Source organism: Hemicordylus capensis, chromosome 2 (assembly GCF_027244095.1).
Source record: "Hemicordylus capensis ecotype Gifberg chromosome 2, rHemCap1.1.pri, whole genome shotgun sequence".
Taxonomy (NCBI): Eukaryota; Metazoa; Chordata; class Lepidosauria; order Squamata; family Cordylidae; genus Hemicordylus; species Hemicordylus capensis.
This window is the reverse complement of record NC_069658.1, coordinates 169861132-169876256: the sequence shown is the minus strand read 5'-3', so window position 1 is coordinate 169876256 and position 15125 is coordinate 169861132. Positions and strand designations below refer to the sequence as shown.

Below are 15125 nucleotides of genomic sequence, written 5' to 3'. Positions count from 1 at the left end.
ATACATATTAAAACTTAAGCACTATTTCTCTCAATCTCTCTCTCCCTCTAACTCTCTAAAATATCTGCTAACAATGAGTTTAATTTACCTAATGCCCTTTCGGGAAAAGCAAAATTACTCTTTAGGCATGACAGATCATGTTTTGGCAGTAGCGCGTAAAGCATTATATATTATCTCATTTTTAAAAATTAATAAAATAATAATAAACTTAATAATAACAACATTAACTTAAGCTAATAATAACTTAACAAAAACTTAAAAATAAGTTTGTTATTTAAAACAATAATAATGGCCATCCCAAAGCGGAATGCTTTTTGAAGCTCTTGAAGCTAGGTTCCCATGATGGGAGTCGTAGTCCAGAAACATCTCCAAGTACCTCTCATCATGTTTCATCTTACTTTGTTAGAAACAAGCATGAAGCAAGGAAAGTTGAAACTGCTGAAGCCACGTAAAGGTGTGTTACATCTGACAAACAAAGGATTCACTGGACTACATTCCAGGAGGAATCGAGTAAGGAATAGGGATGTGAATGGAACCGTTCGGTGCTCCATTCTAGTAGCACAAACCAGTTCCGGCAACCACCGTTCGAACCGGTTTGGAGGGGGAGAGGTCACTTTAAGGGAAGGGAAGGCCTTCCTGCCAGCCTCTGCCCCATTGCTTTCCCCCTGCCATTGCTCTTCCAAAAAGCGGGCATGGGGGGCTGCTTGCAGCCGGGATCAGTGTTGCCACACAAATGGCTGGTGTGCATGCTGATCCCAGCTGCAAGCAGGCACGGTGCAGCCTTGCACACCCGCTTTTTGGAAGAGCGCAGGCAGGGGGAAGGTGGTGGGGCACGGGCTGGCAGGTAGGCAATGCCTTCCCTGCCCCTTAAAGTGAGCCCCCTGCCCTCCCGGGAGTGCACAGAACTGGTTCCGTGCACATCCCTAGTAAGAAATTCCCATGGATAAGAAAAGGAGGGGCAGATTATGAAGCATTATAGTTTAAGTATATTTTATTGTGTTATTCTAAAATTATAGCTTGTTATAAAAATAAAAAGTTTTCAAATTAAATCTTCATATTTAAGGTGCCACATACTAACACATTTACACCATGTAATTCAAATAGGTATTTACTGGATCACTCATATATCCTGTCTACATGTTTGATGACACCCTTGAAGAATTCGTAAAAGGCTGGTGAAATGGGACTTCCGTCTGCAGGTCCTGCTGCTTTTGCCTCAGCCAGACTGGTTTCCTATATGTTTTGCAATTCTGTTTTGAGCACTTATTCATCTGGGTCAGAGGCTGACAAATTTGTGATTTTGCGGCTCCCTCCAGACCCTTTTCTAAAGGACTGTATTATTTTTGCTACTTTTCCAACTTTTGGCGAGGGAGCTGATGTTAGCAATGCATGACATACTATGGTTAAATGTTCAATCAACAATTTCAATTCTGAGTCCCTTAAGATCTCTCAGGCACCTGAACCTCACCACTGGGAGGTTCAAACAGCACATTTCTGCAGTTTAATCCCCCTCTTCCGAGCCCACTTCAAATCTGAATCAATCTGAAATGGCTTGGTTTTGCTTAAGCTGTAGGAACTTGCCTGCAACTTCCTTTCCCAAAATGAACTGAGAGGCAGCAGATGGTGTAGCTCACAGCAACATAGACCTCAGGTTTAAGGCCTAGACCTTTCTGTGAGCATTTGCAGCATTATACAATTGAATCTGAAAAGCATGGGAAATGTAGTTCCCAAGCTTTCCACTGACAACTGATTTGTGCTGTGCATGCTCATGGAAGCAATCCTTAAGGCCTAGAACCACATTTGTAATTGGAAGCAGCTGCGCAGTGTTCAGGCCTTTCCTGAAGCTGCGGGCTTGAGGAGGGAGATGCTGCAAGCCCTCACCTAAGCTGCCACAAGCTCTCACCCACTGGAGACTAGCAGCTGTAGCCATCAAGTTAGGGGCCTTGGGAGCTCATAGGGAAGAGTTAGGAACACAAATATATATGTAGGTGGGGGGGGGACATGTTTTGTTGAGTGTTCTCCAATGTAGCTTGTAATTATTGGTCCCCATCTGAACTCAACCTAGGGTATTTGTATACCATCATTATTAAATGATGGTCACTCTAAACATCCTTTCCTTTAGGGCATGTTTACGTTGGTAGCTAAGTGTAGCCAACAAACTGCAAAGAATAAGTAGCACAAACATTATTTGCGTGAATAAAACATAGCCTATTCTGTAAAAATAGATTGGGTTAACTTACAATCCATATGCCGAGTTTGCCACTAGGCTGGTTATTTGTTGAGGAGGCTCACCATCTACCCATACCAATTGAATAACAAGGTCTGCTTGGTAACCAGGAGGCATCCTCACAGCACGAGTCTTAACGCTAAGAAGGAAAGGAGAAACAGTGAACAGAATGACCAGGCTACAAAACTGGAAAGGACTTGTGTGGGTGAGAAAACTACCTTGAGAGGGTCAAACTAGACGTTACCCACAAATACATGTAACATTACGTGTGTGTGTGTGTGTGTGTGTGTGTGTGTGTGTGTGTAGGGGGTGATTAGGAGAGAGGAAACAATAGATTGTGAAACAGTTAAGAATCTTTTCTCCTCCACCGATCACAACTGCTCCTCTGGGAGTTCTTCCTGTTTGTTTTTTTTAAGGGCTGTTTAAAAGACTGATTTTAGGGCTGCTGGGGTAATATTACACATATCTGCAAGCAAAGTCTAGTTTGGGCTTTAAACTGGGGCAGATAAGGAATCCCCCTTCAAGCTACTACATATGAGATGCATGTGATCTGTACACAGATAGCACTTGAAAGGCCTGGAGTAAGTGTTCAGGCTATCGCCTCTCCCTTATTTAAAATGCAGGGGAAAATGGAGCAAGACTGAACTTCTTCAGTCAGATACAGGCATCATCTTTTGGCTCTCAAGGGACATCTTTTGGCTCTTTTGGGACTCTCTCTCAACCCCTTTCACCTCTTTGGATTTTCATATGATCTGCTTTCTTGACACATCATTATTCCCTAAAGTGAAGAGCACTAAGATGCTCTTCAATTCCTAAAATTTGGAAGACTTAACTCAGAACAGCTTTGTATATTAGTAAACAGAGCTTTAGATGCCCTTTGATCTGTAAGAAACACATACACACAACACTGTTCAATCCATAGCACAGAATCAGCTATAGGGATCGCTGGTGGGACAAGGTGTTTGAATTTCATGAAGCATCACACGAAGGGTCAAAGGAAGCAGTGTGGCATATCCCTGCCCTTCAACCTGAGATGGTAGAATTCAGCAAGCAACAGGGGCTTGCTGACTGCAGTTTGGCTCTTATTGCCAGGGGTAGATTCATAATTGAGCCCATATGTGCAGAACACATGGGAGACCATAAGAACCTGGGGTGAGGGGGCACCATGCACCTCCTGGTGCTAATGGACCTCACCCATTGCTCACCTCTGCAGCCCCCTGCCCACCTGCTGCTCACCTCCACGGCCCCTGCTTGGCACTGCACCCAACCACCACCATCGCTAGCTGCAATGTGGTCGAATGCTGTCATCGCCCTAGTGCCTGTTCTAACTAGAATGGGTCTCTCCCCTTATCTTTCTCTAGCAATGCATCTGCCTTCAGTAACTTCTGTACCTGTCTGCAGATGTCTGTGCTTTTTTCACTGGGGCCTGTTTGCAGCTGTTTCTCAATGGACAGACGCACCAGGACTGCAAAGTGCCAGAGGTGCTGCTTTTACTGCATGGCAGTGCTCCTTAAGTGACATAGTGAGGAAATGCTTGACTAACAAGCAGAAGGTTGTCGGTTCGAACCCCTGCTGGTACTATATTGGGCAGCTGTGATATAGGAAGATGCTGAAAGGCATCGTCTCATACTGCATAGGAGGAGGCAATGGTAAACCTCTTCTGTATTCTACCAAAGAAAACCACAGGGTGCTATGGGCGCCAGGAGTTGAAATCAACTTGACGGCACACTTTACCTTTACTGCTCCTTTATAGGACATTTTCACATGTAAGGATTATATTGCCTTTAAGCTTCTCTCGTGCTATTTATGTTAAGACCTGTTCATAGTTAATGTGGGAGAGAAAGCAGAGAAGAGGCATTTGAAATGTGAATGAGCATTCTAGCCCATGTAGTTTTAACATTCACATTACAAATTAATTGAAGCAAGAGCTGCTTGAAGCCTCAGTGAGAAAGCATCTTCAGATTAATGTTGCTATAATTTCCCAAACCCCCGTGATCACTGTTCTTCCTGTACAAAAATTAGATTTTTAAAAAATCTAAATTTGGACCATCCAGGTACCCAGAGTTTCTCTCTTCATCACATAGTACTCAAACTACATGTGGCGTAGTTTGAGCTCTGGCAGTTCCTTCCACTAATAGCAGCTAGATCAGGATTGTGAGCGTGGTGGGAGAGAGAGGGGCTTTAAGTCTCACCTTGCCATGGTCCTGATCCATAGGGGAGGGGTTTATCTACCTGCTGCTTACCCCAAGGGAAAAGCCTACCATTGGCACAGATGGAATTCCACCCCCACGGCCCACCCATTAAAATGCAGCTGGATTGTGCCACTGCAGAAGGCTCCAATCTGGCTGCTCTCCATTAAAGAAAAACAAAGCCTATCAAGGCTAACCATGCTTTAAATGTCATGTGCAGCTTGACTCTGAGTGCTCCTTTGTTTTCTGTTTCTTCCTTCCTTAACATGTGCGGGTATGTTGTGGTTATGCTTTACTGTTAACAGCCTGCCAGAGAGACTCCCCTGCACAATGGAGAGCTTTTCTAGCTGCGCTGGAAGCGTGTGCACAGCATGGGGGGTTGAGGTCTGACAATTTGTTCTAGCTTCAGAAATGCCCTGTATCACCCCAAATATTCGAATTTGCCTGAATCCAAGACTAGGTCCCCCTCCCCCAGTTCTTTCATGCTAGAAATTGGGGGGGGGGGTTGTCTTAAATTCCTCTTTGCTTCCTGTAAATACAGGTATAACCTGCATTTAACCTGCGTCTTATAGGGGTCATCTTAAATTCAGACTTTTCTTCTGTTTGGGTAAATATGGTATGTCCTGGAGTGTCATGCAGTGAGAACAAATCATCAAAATTTGCTCCCCACTGCTGGATACATGGTTCCAGTGGTATTGGAGAAGTTCTCCATTGCACAGGCGGGTGAAGTCTTCCTGGCATACTACTAGTAGGCTGGTCTGGATGTCAGTCCATGAGTGAAAAGCACTTTGGACACTTTTAGTAGAAAAAATGGTATAGAAAAACATTAATTAATAAATAAAACCCATCAAAGATGTGTTTGTGCCAACACATTTTGGTACAATCTAATGTTGGTTTAAAAATACGGAGTTTGCCCACAGCCTAAACACCATTGCTGTTTTTGCAAAACCATGTTCCTGTAAAATGTATTTTGTAGCAACTAGTGCAAATTCAGCCTTGTGATGAGGTTCTTCCTAGCCAACTTCCAATGCTTACATATATTAATCTGTAATCCTTATAACAACCACTCTGTAGACAGATCATATTACCTGCATTTGAATTGAGGACTTCCTGGTTTCTAACTCAGTTTCTTAGCCACTATACTACACCAGCTTTCTATTTCTTGGTGCTTTCCAATATTTGCTGCATAACCCAATTTAGTATAATATTTAACAAATACCTTAAATATGGCAATACATTGGGATACGTAACAAATTTTTATTTCTAAGGCCGAGAAAATACAGAGCTGACGTAGTATTTATTTTATGCTTTAAAGAGGAACAAGCAAAAAGAAAAGTCCCTGCTTGACTTGAGTAGCTTGCAATATAAAGTCTGACAGACAGAAAGACAACAAAGGGTGGGGAGAAGGAACCTTTCAACGAGTATAAGAAGTTTTACCTGAGACATGGGATACTATCCTTCATTGTTCCTTCAGATGCCACGGTATTTGTACTGCCTGAGAGATCATTTAAAGCTGGAAGCTGGAAAGAGGCATCTGGAAATGGAGGAATCATTTCTGCCTCAGGACTAATTATATCTTCTATCTCACTTTGAAGTCGCACCTCTAAAGACTTAAGGAAATTAAAACCCACATTATCTTATGATATCATCAGAATATTTCCCGAGTAAAAACTAAATTAATAAGAATAAATTTGGTTGGCTCTTGAATATAGATTTGTAAATACATATCATAGATGTGATATATTACTTATGTAATATGGAAATGGTGTGCAAGAGATTAAGGGAAGAAGTAAAATGTAGTGCCTTAGAATAAAGGTTAACCTGGAAAAACCATCAAAATCCATGGTTAGGCACACAGAGGGTGCTTATTAATCAAAATCCTTAAAATAAGGTTAGATTCATGACAAAATATTACACACAGAAGTATCAAAGTCTTCAAGGTCAGGGTATATCCGATGTTCAGGGAAGCAGATGATGCACTCTTCACTTCTACTACTAAGCACAAGATAAGAGAATTGGATGACATCCTATGTAGTGAAATATTGGCAGTACAGACCTGCCCACACTACTGCAGGGCTCAAAATCACCTGATGCTGATGCTGCGCAAGTACCAGTACTGCTGACTCTTTTGCAATCACATGTTGTGAGCTGTTTCCATTGGGAATAATGGAAGCAGTGCATGATGTGTGATCATGCAAGAATCAGCAGTACCTGTACTGCCCTCTTGCGCAGCAGTATTGCCAGGTGATTGTGAGCCCTGCAGAGGCACAGGTTGGTCTGTATCGCCATTTCGCTCACAGAATGTCAACCATGGTCTATTTGTAACATTTATTCAAAAGATACATCTCTATGTATTTTTTCTTTGGACAATTAAGCCATGCTGTTATCTCAGGTACAGAAACACAAAGGTATATGCAAGGTATATGCAATACTATGCAGTAAAATGTTTTGCTTTCACAAATTATCCACTGAAAACACGGCTCCATTTTTTGTTGGCAACATAGTTTGGTATCTTGGAAAATGAGTACATTAAGGTAGCATCAAAACAAAGCAATCAATAGGTTAAAAAAAATAGTGTTGAGAACCTTACCCACACAGCTTGCCAAGGTGATAGGTATAAAACATTAAGCTTATTTTCACTTGATATGCCTGCCTCTATTGATGATTATTGCATTCATGAGATAGATAGGAAAGCTGTCTCCAATATAGCTGTTGGTGATGCTTGAAATCAGGCTCAGACACAACCATGACTCAAAAGATATAGAGGCTGTTCTCACACGCAGCCTAACCTGGGCTAATTAACCAGGTTAAGCTGTGCATGAGAACCACCGGGATCGGGCCCAATCCCGGCAGGCCAGCACTGCCTAGCCCGGCTTTTAAGCCCAGCTGTTGGCCGAGGTCAAGGGAGCGAGCTCTCCCTTACCCCTGGCTATCTGCTCATGTGTAGGGGTGTGCACGGAACCGCAGAGCTGCGGTCCGGCACTGTGGGGTGGGTTCCTTTAAGGGCGGGGAGGGTTTACTTACCCCCCCGCCACTTGCCCCCGTCCAGCGCGCGTATTTAATGTAATAATTGGGGCAGCAGGATACTTCCCTGCTGCCCCTTGTCCCTCTGCCATGCCGCCAGCTTTGACTCACAGTTTTGAAAATAAATTACTGCTGCCCAGTGCCAATAATGAAGTTGAAGAAGAAGCCGGCCTCCACTTCGGCGCCTCTCCGCCCGGCGGCTCCCCCAGGAGCCGCCGCCGCCTCCCAGCAGCCACTGAGAGCGGCTCTGCCATGGAGGACTCGCCGCGGCGCCGCTGCAACCCTCACTTCCGGCTACCATGCGACTTTCCCCCACATACAGAGTGGCTGCATTCTGCCACTCTGTATGTGGGGGGAAGTCGCATGGAAGCCGGAAGTGAGGGTTGCATCACTTCCGGCTTCCATGCGACTTCCCCCGCATACAGAGTGGCAGAATGCAGCCACTCTGTATGTGGGGGAAAGTCGCATGGTAGCCGGAAGTGAGGGTTGCCGCGGCGCGTCCTCCATGGCAGAGCCGCTCTCAGTGGCTGCTGGGAGGCGGCGGTGGCTCCTGGGGGAGCCGCCGGGCGGAGAGGCGCCGAAGTGGAGGCCGGCTTCTTCTTCAACTTCATTATTGGCACTGGGCAGCAGTAATTTATTTTCAAAACTGTGAGTCAAAGCTGGCGGCATGGCAGAGGGACAAGGGGCAGCAGGGAAGTATCCTGCTGCCCCAATTATTACATTAAATACGCGCGCTGGACGGGGGCAAGTGGCGGGGGGGTAAGTAAACCCTCCCCGCCCTTAAAGGAACCCCCCCACCCGGACCCGGACGAGCCAGATCCGAACCGGTCTGGAAAGTCCGGAGGCCTTTACAATGGCTTCCAGACCGGTTCGGACACACCCCTACTCATGTGTGAGTAGGGGCTGCTTTCACACCTAGAGTGCCCGTCTCCCCCAGTTCAGTATGCATGTCATGTGCTGCATTGAGGGCTTCACAGAAGCCAGGACAAGTCCCGGCCTCAGAACAATCCTCCCTACTCCGTATTCCCACTGAGCAACAAAGGGCTGTCCTGGGGGAAGGCAAGGTTTGGGAAGCCTCCCGCCCACACACACACCCAGTAGGTCATGTGAATGGCCCCACTGTGTTGCATCACCCCGAAATTTTATTCAGCATTATACTTTATTAACTAAGGGCTAAGCACCACCGGGAGGTTGAAAGAACATCATGGCAAGGGGACAACTAGCCTAACCCAAGTTGCCAAGGAAAAAGCAGCTGAAGGAGCTTGCTTCCCACCTCTCTGCCAGAAAAGAACTGTCTGTTCCAGCTGCCATTTGCCTGGGGATGGCAGAAGCAAAGCAAAGGGAAGCACCTTCTAGCCTCTACCATCAGCCGGGGGCCTAAACTGTGCATGTATGTGTGAGTGTAGCTTGTTTTAAATTATTATTACTGAAATCCATTGTTCGCTACCTTGAAGATTTTTTTGTTATGCTCCCAGATCCAGGACTCCCCCGATTGGGGATGATGCCAACAATCCAGGGGAAGAGATAGGGTGGGAAAACTCTGACCACAGGTAACCCTATGCCACCAGCAGCCACCATCCCAGATAAACCAGGAGAACCAGAGATAACTGCCCACCCAAGCTCAAGAACACGGCCCTGAATTCATCCTCTGATTTGGAGGAGTCCCTCAAGGACTTCCCAGCCCAAGGAGAGGATCTCCAGTGCTGCTGGAGTCAACGCTGAGAAAACTGAGCAAGCCCTGTTTTAAACAAATAGCCTTTAGCAGAGAAGGAACAGGAGCAATCTATTCTACCTGGGCCGTAGACATAAAAAGTCTGCCATTGGAGCAACATTGCTCTTATATTGCTATACCCTTCTCTGCTTTGCTGCTGCTCAGAGCTATGCAAGGTCTTGACTCTTTCCCCTTGGAGCTGTCTGAAGTAATTAATTCTCTTCTGGAATCTCAGCTGTGTTTAACTACTACCTATGAATGTCACCTTAAGTGGCGCAGCAGGGAAATGCTTGACTAACAAGCAGAAGGTTGTCAGTTTGAATCCCGGCTGGTACTATATTAGGCAGCAGTGATACAGGAAGATGCTGAAAGGCATCATCTCATATCGCGCAGGAGGAAGCATGGTAAACCCCTCCTGTATTCTACGAAAGACAACTGCAGAATTCTGTGGGAGCCAAGAGTCGAAATCGACTTGATGGCACACTTTACTTTATCAAGCCTTGAAGTAAAGTAAGTTGATTGATATATACGCAAAACATATGCCTACTTACTGATATTTCAGTGTTAACTTCATGTTTGCTGAATCTGTAAATAATAACATACGCAGAGACTCCTGCTACACAGAAGATTCTACTTTCAGGACACCAGTACATCAACTGGATAGCAAAAGGATCATCTTCTACAATCTCTGCAGTTGGTTTTCCTTCTTGCTTCTGTTTTTCAAAAACCTTTGAAGTTTTTAACTTGTATAATATCTGAAGTGCATCTGGAAAATAGTGAACACATCCACTGTATTGCCTTAGAGGAAATAAATATTTATTAATTGCACATTATCACAGTTTTAGTCTTTTCCAGCCTTGTAAGACAAGGCTGGTAAGGTAAAATATTGCAAAACATAGAATTATAGGTTATATTTATTTACTAGGTTTTGTAACTTTTTGTAGTGACCAGCCTCCCCTCCCTCTAAAGAGTTAACCAGAAGTGAACCCTGTCTTGACTTGGCTGGTGAACTCCAAGGCTCAGCTAATCAGTACACCAAGTGGGTGGGACGTAGAGAGCTGTTGCCAGGAAGGGAAGAGTTATTTGTGAGAAGAAGCTAGGCTAGAGGTGCACAAGAGGCCATGGAAGTTAGCTGCAGGAAAATGACTCTGCAGATCCTTGAAAGACAGGAGGGCAAGAAGCTTGAAATCTCATCCGGAGTTTGGTGAGTTCAAGGCAAGGAGCCAGGGCTTTGGCTTTGGGAAGATTGATTTAGGGAAATGTTTGTTTAATCAGACTTTGCGTTAGAATTTCTGTTTCTTTGGTGTGTGCTTTTGCATATTCCTGATACTGTTCTATTACTGTTTACCTGTAACATAATTAAAATAATAAACACTAGCCTACGCCCACCCTACCTGGGGCATTGCAAAAGACTCTATAAACATTTTAGCTTGCCTAAGACAACCTATTTTTGTAACCTACTAAGTATTTTTGAGTGTATCTAAGAAAGCTAGAAGCCTCAGATGGAAGCAGTCTGTAGGAATTTGAATAAAACTTTTTTTTGTTATTTTCTTTTTACAAGCCTCTCTGAGTTGGTTTTTAACTCAGGAACGAAGGGGGTTTACCCTGGTGCAAACACATCCTCAAATGTTCAGCAACTATCAGTTTTTCTCATCCCGTGTAAGTGTACACATGGAAGGTGGGTTTTTTGTATTTGCCCAATACCCAGTTGCAGCAGGACCTTGGATCACAGCACCCAATCCTCTGGTCCAGTTCTCTGCAAGTTTTAGGGTGCTTGGTGGCAGCATTTTGAACCTACCAATAATACAGAGACGCCTAGTCAGGAAGTTCGGCAGGGATGATTCAGCATTTCTTTCCCTCATGTGAGCTTGCTCTGAGACAAAGGCTTTAATTGGCTACTCTGATTTTTGAGATGATCAAAAGGACAACTACTGTATATCTGCTGTTATGGCAGGATACAATTCTGATTTCAAAAGAAAAGGGCAACATTTCAACATTAGGGCTGATATTCAGACTAGCACTGTACTGGTACCACAATGCTGACATCAGAGGCGCTCTTACCCCCAGACCTTGGGGCCCCTGCCTGTGGCCTCCAAGGGGGCCTCCAAAGACCCAGAGGGGACTCCTGCCACCACCCCCGCCACTGCCCCAAACTGCAACACCAGAAACTTCAATAATTCTTGCTGCCATGTGAACGGCTGGGGGGGGGTGTAAGGTCAGCCAATCAGACCTCCCCCACCCCTGTGGTGGTGATGGCAAGCAGAGTGAGAGTGGCCGCTGGGCCTGACTGTTCATCCCAGCAGCCCTTGAGAACTGCGAGGCGCTCCAGCGTGCCTGTGCATTTAGAATAGTGTCTCAAGATCGTGACATCACCAATCCCACTCTGCCGACTGCCGCCACCACGGAGGTGGGAGAAACCTGCTTGGTGCACCTCACCCCCACCCCCTAGCCGTGCACATGGTTGCTAGAATTACTGAAGTTTTTGGCACCGCAGTTCAGCACCACGGGGTAGCAGAGGGTCAGGGGTGGGGTGGGGTGGTAGCAGGAGACCCTCCTGGGTCTTTGGAGGCCCCCTCACGGACCTCTTGGCACTGCAGGGCAGCAGTGGCATTCTTCTAGGGAGGCCATCCATGGGAGGCCTTCCAAAAATGCAGGTTTAACTTGAAAAAAACTTTAACTTTTTTATTTTAATTTGCTGGGGCGGGCGGGATGTGGGCAGGCCCTCAGAAGCCCTTCAGGTCTGGGCACCAAAATTACCTAGGTGCACCCCTGGCTGACATCCAGACTAATGCTGCACCATCATATGAGGAGGAGGAGGCAATATTCACTGATCTTCTCTTCACTCTGAAGCCCACTGTGCCTCCTGAAAATATGCCATTGAGGGTGCAGTATTAATCTGGATGTCAGTATTATTGTACCAGTGCAGTACTAGTCTGGATTTCAGCCTAGGAGTCCTGCATCTTTAATATATATATATTTAAAATATTCTTAAAATACAGTTCTGAGACCACAATGTGCAATGGGAACCCAAAAATGTTCAAATTAAAATCTAACATCTAGTCCTTCTTGCAAATGCACACATTTTGCCATATAGTCTTTTGACGTATACTGACATTATTGCTATGCTAGATCAGTACAACATTACTGGCTTCCATATTAAAAATTCAAAGATTCCATTTTGGGAGGCAGCTAGCGAATCACATTTATTAAAGTAAAAAGTAAAGGTGTACACATTGCTTTTGCTTTGTTTAATTCTGTCTGTCACAATGAGTTGCCTGAAACACTTTTTCCTTCACCAAGCCCTCCTGGGAACTGCCTGTGTATTTTGTCCTGCCAGTCTTTCCCTGCTTAGGATTTGCAATCTGTATACTATTTCTGAGAGTGCTGAAATTTGGGATACTTATGAACAAAGAACTGGAGTGCCTGCAGGCAAGTGGAAGGTACTGGCAGACTCGGGTGACCTGCAGATATGTCAGTGTTAAAAAATTCTGAAGTGAGAAAGCCCGCCTCCCCAAAAAACTGCCCCATGTTAGTCAGTGGGGTGGAATGTTCATGCTTCAAGTGCAGCTCAACAGATAAGAAGATGGGTGGAAGTAAGAGAACTCTGTGCTGTGGGGGAAGGAGGACTTGAGCAAGAAGAGTAGAAAATTGCTCAGCTTGAAAAATACTTCAAGACAGTCACAATCCCTTCGCCTGAGGGGGAAAGCTGTCTAACAGTCTCCACTGAAGAAAATGCTGAAACCAAGTGACTTCCTCACCAGCCAGGTAACCCTGTTTTATTTCTGAAGGGGAAGGAAGACGTTTGACACAGTTAATCTCTTCGTGTTATGCAGTACTGCCCTCCCAGGTGCTAGTGGACAAGTTCTGAGGGAATTTCCTCAACCTCCCCAGCTTTATGGGAACACTCTGCAGGTTCAGATAAAAGGTTCAGATAAAGTTTTACCCACAGTAAAACTTAACAGAAGAAATGTGCCTTAGCCCACGCTGTAGAAGTTACACAAAACTGAAGAGCCCTACAATTTAACATTAACTCTTGAAGCTTTAAGGATGAATTAAAAAGAAGACAGAACTGAGAACCAGTGCTCCCTCCACACAACACCCCAAAATCAGAAAAAATAAAATTTTCATGTGAAGAAAGACCCAAGCAGAAAGCAGGGACTCCTGCCTTCTTTTGCTAACTTTTCCTTTTTCACCATGCTCAGGCATTTGTTCAGGTAACATATGGACACCAGGAACATACAACATTTTGTTGCAGCTCCATACTTCTTTAAATATTAATAGGCTTTAGGAGCAAGTAGTGGTGGTGTGGTTGTTAGAGCGCTCTACCTCTAGTTGACGCGTTATGAAGGTTGGAGGTGGCTACCACAGCTGGGCATTTGGGGGGGGGTGTTTTTTTAAAAAAGGAAGCCACCAATTACTCTCTCTTGTTAAGAAAAACAGGTTGCTCACCTGTAACTGATGATCTGGTAGAGATCCGTCGACATCCATAAGAATGGGTTCTGCGCCTGCGCAGGAATCCCTGCGGTAGCCATGCCTCAGCTTGTCGAGGCATCCAAGCCCCGCCCACACGCAGCGCGTGCTATTTAAGAGCAGGGCTGGGCACCATGTTCCTCAGTTCTTTCGACGACCGCTGAGGAGGACGATCATCGCAGATGGACATCATGAGTGGAGACGAATAGATACGGTAAGTATAGTAAGCAGCACGCACACAGAGGAGCATCACTACTGCAGAGGGGAAGGATGGGAGGGTCTTATGGATGTCGACAGATCTCTACCAGATCATCAGTTACAGGTGAGCAACCTGTTTATCTGGATCGAGATCCGCCGACAGCCATAAGAATGGGTGTTTAGCAAGCTCCCCAAGGAGGGGGGTGCAGTAGTGCTATTGTAACACCCTTTTTAGGACACTTCTCCCAAAACTAGCCTCTGCAGCAGAGCGCACGTCTATGGCGTAATGCTTGACAAATGGGAGATTGGACGACCAGGTAGCTGCTTTGCATATGTCCAGGAAGCCAATCCCTGAGAGGTGTGCGGACGATGAAGCATAAGCCCTGGTAGAATGGGCTTTGATGGACTTCGGAGGTGCTTTATGCTGTATCTCATACGTGAGTACGATGAGGTTGACAAGCCATCTAGACAATCTTTGACGAGAAATTGGAGATCCCTTAGTAGCGCCCTGGTATGATACAAAGAGACGTGAAGAGGCTCTAAAGTCCCTCGTACGAGCCATATAGAATAGAAGGGCTCTACGAACGTCCAGCAAATGCATGGACCTTTCCAGGGCCAATTGTGGGTTCCTAAAGAAGGTAGGTAGAATAATGTCCTGATTTAAGTGAAAATCGGAAACTACTTTCAGCAGAAAAGTGGGATCCAGTCGCATACGCACCTTGTCCTCATGAAATTGAGTGTACGGGGAGTCAACTCTCAATGCAGTGAGCTCACTCACCCGACGTGCTGTCGTGATCGCAACCAGGAACGCGGTTTTCAAGGATAGCAATTTCAAAGACGTCGAGGCCAGAGGTTCGAAGGGTTTTTGCGTCAGCGAAGAAAGGACCAAAGACAGGCTCCAAGGTTCCACCGGTGGTCTTATTGGAGGATAGACATTGGAGAGGCCCTTCAGGAAGGCTTTGCTGAGGGGGTGTGAGAAGAGAGTAACACCGTCGCAGCCCGGGTGAAGGGATGATAGGGCGGCAAGGTGAACTTTGATAGAAACATTTGCCAAGCCCTGCAATTTAAGAGTGGACAAGTAGAGGAGTACTTGACGAACGGAGGCCCATTTTGGCAGAAACCCATGGGATTTCGCATAAGCCTTAAATCGAAGCCATTTGCTGTGATAATTTCTCCTGGTTGACAATTTCCTTTGATTCAACAATATATCATCTAAAAGTTTATTCGCCAAGCCGTCAGACAGAGAGTGAGAATGTCTGGGTGGAGTACGAGGCCGTTGTCCTGCGAGAGGAGGTCCACTTCTGGT

General features: G+C 45.4%; 1 protein-coding gene across 4 annotated transcripts in view; it reads right to left on the bottom strand.

Moving 5' to 3' along the window:
• STXBP5L (syntaxin binding protein 5L) overlaps nt 1–15125 on the bottom strand; it is a 182396-nt gene that overhangs the window by 57528 nt on the left and 109743 nt on the right. For all 4 annotated transcript variants that reach the window (XM_053302765.1, XM_053302766.1, XM_053302768.1 and 1 more), the window contains 3 exons: nt 9703–9917; nt 5854–6026; nt 2241–2366 (listed from right to left, as the gene is read on the bottom strand). In XM_053302765.1, coding sequence (XP_053158740.1) covers nt 2241–2366; nt 5854–6026; nt 9703–9917 — 514 coding nt within the window. The remainder of the gene's footprint in view (nt 1–2240; nt 2367–5853; nt 6027–9702; nt 9918–15125) is intronic.